Consider the following 8038-nt stretch of genomic DNA (forward strand, 5'->3'; position numbering starts at 1 on the left):
GTTTTCAATGTTCACCTATTGTAAACTTCACAGAGTTTTTGTTGTTTGCAAGTTCAGATGAAACTAAAATGCGTCAGAAATCAATGACTTGTTTACATCGTTTTTGCTTGCCAGAAATTTGACAGCAACAGTATAGAGTTTCCTTCATTCTAATCAATAAGGGAATTGGAGGGTTGAAATTTGAAAGTTTACCTATCATAATCTATACAAGTCTGATAAACACGAAAAACACGATGTTTACACAACTTACAGTGACAGTGTGACACTACTGCTAGCAGCTAGCAGCTAGCAGCATTCCTGAAACACACAGACATCTTCATCTCTCTTGAGTCTGAAATGGAAGATTGGAACAGTTTATCTGTTAGTTACACAGTCTATCACTAATATGAATCAAGCAATATCAAAGTCAGTGCAAAAGATTGTCCGGAATTAATCAAATTATGAGCTGATACAGAGTAGTTTGCTTCTTGTACTTGTGACTTGATTTTTATTTTTTTGATAAGGAAAGGTACACGGTTTCTAAGGTCTCTCTATCACAGGGAAAGTTGTACCTGTGACTTTTTAGTACAGAGTAATCTGCGTTATTTGGGCGCCTTTTACGTTTTAGTTCAGTGTAAATTGTAATTACAGATTTACAGAGGCACAAAGGCCAATATCAATTTACGCGACATAACAACCGTAGTCCGTAGTACAACCCTTCGGGACTTCCCCAACTAATTTAGCTAATATCGCCATATCGGACCCCTTTGGTCAATAAAGTAATTAATTCTATAGCAACAAACAGTCCATTGTTACTTGTTACAAAGGCCCTATACAATAACTATACTAGCTACTTGCCTCATTTAACATTGGTACTGTACTCAACACATCGTGTAACTAAGTAATTAGTCAATGTTGGTACCAATTCTGCAATGTAGTCATTAACACCTCTTAAGAATTTGCGCATAACCTCAAACGGCACTTGATAAAAAACAGAGAAAGTATTACCATGTCTGATTGTTAGTTTTCACTTCTCAGAAAGGTGCACCTACCAGAATCTAATGAACTTTATGATACATTCATAGTTTCATACATGCTAAATTAATTTGTTAATAATTGTAGTCAATGAAAAGAAAAGTCAAACTAACACCCAATTCCAATACTCCATGTATGTTTTGCCAAACACAAAATTCAAACAAAAAGAAAATTTGAGTTCAAAATGACTAAGGCAACAGGTACTATATCCACCATGACTTCCCCAGGTCTTTACAAAGACTTTTCCAAGTGCTATTATCAGAAGGGCCTACCAGCTGTTGAATTAATTGGTTTACCTAACTGATCATCCTTTGAATCAACTCTTAAGGCATAACTCAAGTTTAGCAGTCAAATATCCTAAAGTCTGAAACTAGAATCCAAACTCTAAACATCAAGACAAGTTTCAGTTCAAAATAACAAATATCGTTGTGTATAAAAATAAAAAATAAAAACAAAAATTGTTGGTGCCCTATCGAGACTTCTCCAGATAAATACTCCCTCCGTCCCTGAAGTTTCTTCGCACTTTTCTTTTTGGGCTGTCCCGAACTTTCCTACACATTCCTATTTCAGATTAAAGTTGACAGTGTAAATTTTTCTTAGCTCCTCTCACCATCACGTTGATTCTTTCTCTCTTCATCCCAATACTTAATTTTGATGTTCCCACAAGTGGGCAATTCTTCTGCCATTAGTTAAGCCATCTGACTACGAAGAGTATGCTTAACTAGGAGCTAGACAAGTGTGAAAAATACCATTAAATTTCCTAGTAAATTACATGAGAATTTAAGTCCTGCAAACTAAAGATTGGATTCCCATTTAAGCAACAAAATTCTGTTCCAACTACTTCTAAAGAAACAGACACTGAAATGTCAACATCTTCTTTGAATGGCAAAGAAAATCATGTCTTCCATGGCCTGTCTATAAATCAAATCCTTATTTATCCTTTTTTCTATAAGTTTGCACCACAATAACACTACATTCATGGGTTTTCTTACATGGATTGACATTCTTTTCTTAGTCCTGGTATGTTCACATGCCACAAAACAAATTATCTTTGTATCCTCTTTTCGGCCATCATGTGCTGATCATGAAAGAATGGCGTTAGTGCAATTTAGGCGGAGTTTCCTTACAAACTGTGCTATTTCCGATACTCCATCTGAATATCCAAGGGTGAAATCATGGTCAAGTGAGAAAAATGAGGATTGCTGTTTGTGGGATGGAGTCGAGTGCGAGGTAGAAACTGGTTATGTGACAGGGCTCGACCTAGGTGGCAGCTGTCTTTATGGAAACTTTCCTCCTAACAGCACTCTCTTCAGTCTTACTCATCTTAAAAAGCTTAGCCTAGCTTTTAATGATTTCAACTATTCTCACATCCCTTCTAAAATCGGGGAAATTAACAAGCTACAAAGTCTTAACCTCTCGTATTCATCATTTAGTGGCCAAATACCATCAGAAATCTCAAAATTATCAGAGCTCCGTGTGCTCGATCTTTCCAACAATGGTGATTCTTTAGCTAATAGCCAACGTGGCCTGAAACTTCATGATCCAAGCCTGGAGAAGTTGCTTCGAAACCTAACTCATATTAGTCAACTCTATCTTGACATGGTGGACTTGTCTTCTACTGTGCCAATCACCCTCACAAAACTATCCTCTTTAAAAGCTATTTCCCTCCAAAACTGTAACTTGTATGGTGAACTACCAACAAGTCTTTTCAGATTGCCACAACTTGAGATCCTTCATTTGAGTGGCAACAAAGATCTTGCAGGATTCTTGCCTGAATTTCACTCGAATAGCCCTCTCAAGGAATTACATCTTTATGGCACATCATTTTCAGGAAAAGTGCCACAGTCGATAGGAAACCTTGCTCATTTGGAACAACTTGACCTATGTGGTTGTTATTTCTCAGGATCACTTCCATCTTCTCTTGCTAATATGACAACACTCACCGTCTTACTCTTAAGTAACAACAATTTCAAAGGTGAAGTTTCCTTCTCTATCACAAATCTCACAAACCTCGAATCTTTAGATTTCTCAAATCTTGAAATTAGGCCAAGAGAACTATTTTCCCAGTTGTCCAAACTAAACAATATCATTTACCTACGCCTTGCTGAGATGAAACTAGCTACTGAGATACCGTCGTTTATTGCAAACTTCACGAAACTTACTTATTTAGATCTTGCAGGATCCCAGATAATGGGTCCATTTCCAAAATGGTTTGCAAATCTAACCCAACTAAGGCAATTGTATCTCGAGAATAATCAGTTAGAGGGTCCAATACCACATTGGTTTTCTCAGTTTACTAATCTTCAATCTCTAGACTTGTCTTACAACAACTTGTTTGGCAAGTTCGACACCTTTTTCCAGTTAAAAGATCTTCGTAATCTAGTTTTATCTCATGTCAACCTAACATTTCCAAATTCTGGGACCAATTCATCTCTTCCAAAGCTCAAACTCTTAGAACTTGCATACTGCAACCTGACTGAGTTTCCACAGTTCCTGCAGTATCAAAATGAGCTACAATCGCTATCACTCAGAGGAAATAACATCAAGGGTATTTTGCCACAGTGGTTGGTGAATATAACTAAAGAGAGTCTCCTTATAATTAATCTTTCCGGAAATAAGTTGACAGGTTTTGAACAGGCTACAGTAGTTCTTCCATGGACTCATTTGGAAGAATTTCATTTCGCGGGTAATAAGTTACACGGACTACTTCCTTCACCACCAGATTCTATGAAGTTCTACGATGTCTCAAATAATAAGTTGACTGGAGTAATGCCCAAGCAAATTTGCAATGCAAGGTCACTAATTTCCCTTGACTTGTCTGGTAACAACTTGACAGGACAGATACCAGATTGCATAGGTAATCAGCTAGGTGAATCTCTACAACTTCTGAATTTGCGAGGAAATAATCTCCATGGCACCATTTCCACAAAATTTACAACATCCTGCAAACTAAGGATGATCAATTTGAGTCAAAATCAACTGGGAGGTGAGCTTCCAAGGTCATTTGCCAACTGCACAATGCTTGAAGTACTTGATGTTGGAAGAAATCAAATTAATGATTCTTTTCCATCATGGTTAGGAAGTCTCCCGAAGTTGCAAGTTCTTATCCTGGGGCATAATAAATTTTACGGAAGAGTACTATATCAGAAATCTGACCTCAGTTTCCGATTCTTGCGCATTATTGACCTATCCCACAATCTTCATACAGGTGGTTTACCCTCTAGGTACTTTCAAAATTGGCATGCAATGAAAGTTTCAAAGGAAGAACAATCAGGTTCATACAATACCTTGATTACTTTCTATTTTAAGTTGGGAGTAGACTATGTTATTTCTCAACAGAATTTCGAGTACTCCATCACCATAACAAACAAAGGCAGTGAAATTCTTTATCCAAAGATACTTAAAGTGTTTAGGGTCATTGACTTATCCAGTAACAACTTCACAGGCAGGATTCCCGATGACATTGGGGATCTCAAGGGACTACAAGCACTCAACTTGTCCAACAACAATCTTGAAGGCAGAATTCCACCCTCTCTATCCAACATAACAGACCTTGAATCACTCGACCTTTCTCTCAACAAACTCTCAGGTGAAATCCCTCCATCATTATCACAATTGACCACTCTCGAGGTGTTCAACATCTCCTATAATGATCATCTCATGGGCCCAATACCACAAGGAAACCAATTCAATACTTTCGATGATACCTCTTTCCAAGGAAATCCAGGGTTGTGTGGAAGTCTAATTTCCCAGAAGTGCGGAAATGCAGATATTATACAACTGTCACCACCATCAGTGAATAGTGACAAGAGCGATGATGAGGATTCTGAACTGATTGATTGGATCATCAAATCACTGGGATGTATAAGTGGAACCATAGTTGGGTTTGTTATTGGGAAAATTTACATCACTGACAAGTACCATGAATGGTTTATGGAGACCTTTGGAAGGAGGAGAACATAAAGAATCGAAGACACAGATGATAAGTCTGGCTCTATATGTTATATACCAGTAAAATTAGAGTTTTGTTTTTCCTGTTCATGTATGTCCACAATTTTCTAAATATCAATAACTTGTATTTAGTTCAGTACATAAATAATATAGCACTTTGTGAGAGAATTGCTACTCACAAGGTTTTCCCAGTGTTCATGTTCAAGTTCAAGTAATTGAGCTTTAAGTGAATATAGTTCACTTTCTTATCATGATTTATGGGGATTTCCTCGTTATTTCCTGAGTTCCTTTACATAATCTTCCCTATGAGAGAAGAACAATCATTCACTTTAGTTCAATTGGCAATGTAGAAGAATGTTTTATGCAAATTCAGTTTACAAGCTACTAAAAATTAAACTCCCCAAAATTCAAAGCAAAACAATAGTCAAATTAATCCAAAGAAAATTGAAAACAGATGTTTATGCAAAAAGGGAGTAGAGAATTTATACCAGGTTGTTGCATAAACAATTGTCGCAATTAAAATTCGGAAATTCCTCCTCTTCTTCTTCAAATTTATTGGGGTTTTTAAATAATCTGAAACCCAGAAAAATTGAACTATTGAAAGCCGAAAAAATCGAAACATATGCGAAATTGAAATTACATTAAGTTTAAATTTACCTCAAAAGTGAAGAACTGATCAGAATTCCTCCATTTAATTTCATCGTTTTGGAGCAACCAAAATAAACAACTCTTCATCTCGGAATTTGTTGTATAACGAAATCAATCAATCAATTTACAGTACTTCAATTACTGACCTAGGTTTCAATTCGTGGCTGAACCCATTTTTGGCTGGAACTCATTGATCTTTCAAAATTATTTACGGGTCGCTGATTTGCTGATGTAATGTTTCAATTCGCTGAACTAGCTGATCTTTCAAAATTATTTAAATCAATTAATCAAATATTGTATCCTTTAATAATCCTCCATCCAATAAATACTTCCTCCGTCTTTTAATACTCGCAACGTTTGGACTTTTGCCACTATTCATATAATCTACTTTGACTATTCGTGGTGTTTTTTATATAAGATAAAACATAGTCATGTGAGATTTTGTTAGATTCGTCTTAATGAGTATTTTCAAAATATCAACTTTTTATAATTTTTGCATAAAGAGAATTTAAGATATAAATGATCAAAGTTGTGCATTGGCATGCGTGAAACTTATAAACGTTGCGAGTATTAAAAGACGGAGGAAGTATAACACTATCTTATTTTTATACTATAAATTCTAAAATTTATGTCATCATTATAATCTTAACCATGGTGTAATATTTAAGAAATAGATATGTAAAATTCTCTAAAGTCTAGTGCAAATTGAAATTGAACCCTTTTTGGGTTGAGTAACGTCAAAGGTTAGTTACTAATATGGCTTTGACAAACTTAGTTGCATTACTTAGGAGTTAGGACTGTAAGAGGTTTCACTATAAAAATATATGACAAGAAGGGTAGTAGCTCTCAGCCTCATAAAGTGATATAACTCTCACTTTTGTTTTCAATTTGAGACACGTGATGTTTTGTGGGTCTTATCTTAACAAAACAGTTCAACACTTTCGATAATAACTCATTTGTTGGGAACTTAACACTTTGTGGAGTACCTTTGTCTATTAAGTGTGAAAATACCTCCAGAAATTATCAGGCCCCTTGTTAGTTGCAATACATTCAATATCTTTTTGTAGTGTGTTTCGCTCCCCTTGTTTGTTATAGTGATACTAAAATCATATTTCTCATTTGTATAAGTAATAGCACCATTGGGATAAGGCTCTGTTTGGCAAACACTTTCAGTCACCTTAAATGATTAGGTGCTAATAATATAAGTCAACTTAAGATTAGAAGTGTTTGGTAAAGAGGTGAAATTAATTAAATTTAAGGTGAATAAGATGACTGATTTTGAAACGTTACTCTGATTAACGTTTCACTTTCAGCACCTGAAATTTTTTTTCTTCCGTGAAAAATAAATAATAAATACGGAGTAACATCATATTTCAAGGTATTGTAAAACTGTGGAAAGTGTAGTGCATATAGAAGAAGATGCGAACTAATCTACAAACTCCATAATATCTCTGCTATTTTTGTTGTTAAGTTGAAGTAGTTATGAAAATTAAAAGGAAATTTAAATTTGGTGGAGTATTAAGGGGGTCAGGCCCTAAATCTTGACAAATTAAAATCGAAAGAGTTGAGCAATGAAAAAAAATGAGATGATATGAAAAAGTGAGTGGGTGACTTTGCATCGATTTCTAGAAACCTTTGATCTTGAAATTAAATCCACAAATGGAATTGGAAAAACATATAAGAAGATGTAGTTTGTAGGTTGTGAATTGTGATGGTTGGGGTCTGGAGGAAGATGATGAGTGTGAACTGTGAAGGGAATCATCGCACTTTTATTTTTTATGTTTGTAAAACAATTCGTAAACACAAATTCTTATTTACAATGGGTGTACAATAAATATTGTACACCGAAGTAAAAGTTGACTTAAAATGCTTTAAAGTTACATTTATATATGTAAAAGTTATCTATTTTTTAATGATAAATTTTTTCATTTGAATAAAAAATTATTTCTTCAAAATCACTAATAATGTATAAATTAATCATTTAACCCTTTAAAATGTTTATCTATCAACTTTTTAATTTTATGATATAAAAGTTACAGAAAAATAGGTTAAAGTTACGAAAAACTGCATAAAAGTTATCTTGGTGTACAATAAATTTATTGTACACCTTGTGCGCGCAAGACCTTTTGATTCATAAATCCCTTCAGTACCATCAATAAACAAGAAAGGGATATGATTATTTTTTAAGAAAATACTATTCCGTATAAAATACTTAGATATGGAGATACGGAGTATACTAAGTATTTTATTCTTAGATATATTTAATTTCATATTTTAATATCAAATTATATTCAAATATCAAATTAAATATATTAAGGATGAACAACTAGTTTCAGGTAATTCAGAAATTATTTTTACCAAACAGTTAAGCAAACAACCGCCTTATCAGTTTCAGCTAACTTATCAGTTTCAGCTAAATTTCAGC

At 34.5% G+C, this 8038-nt stretch overlaps 1 protein-coding gene and 1 long non-coding RNA gene across 2 annotated transcripts; one reads left to right on the plus strand and one right to left on the minus strand.

The window, feature by feature from the left end:
- Positions 1-58: 58 nt before the first annotated feature.
- Positions 59-5913, minus strand: LOC110783357 (uncharacterized). Its single transcript, XR_002532049.2, has 3 exons — positions 5623-5913; positions 5454-5538; positions 59-331 (listed from the first exon to the last, which is right to left on the minus strand). It is a non-coding gene; the product is annotated as an uncharacterized lncRNA (long non-coding RNA).
- On the plus strand, positions 1980-5020 carry LOC110783346 (receptor-like protein 6). Its single transcript, XM_021987680.2, has one exon. It carries the CDS (start codon positions 1993-1995, stop codon positions 4975-4977), a length of 2985 nt encoding a protein of 994 aa, XP_021843372.2. The 5' UTR covers positions 1980-1992; the 3' UTR covers positions 4978-5020.
- Positions 5914-8038: the final 2125 nt, after the last annotated feature.

Source organism: Spinacia oleracea, chromosome 5 (assembly GCF_020520425.1).
Source record: "Spinacia oleracea cultivar Varoflay chromosome 5, BTI_SOV_V1, whole genome shotgun sequence".
NCBI lineage: Eukaryota > Viridiplantae > Streptophyta > Magnoliopsida > Caryophyllales > Amaranthaceae > Spinacia > Spinacia oleracea.

Excerpts from the sequence above, each read along its gene's own strand:
- LOC110783346 (XM_021987680.2), top strand. The coding sequence starts at position 1,993 with ATGGGTTTTCTTACATGGATTGACATTCTTTTCTTAGTCCTGGTATGT.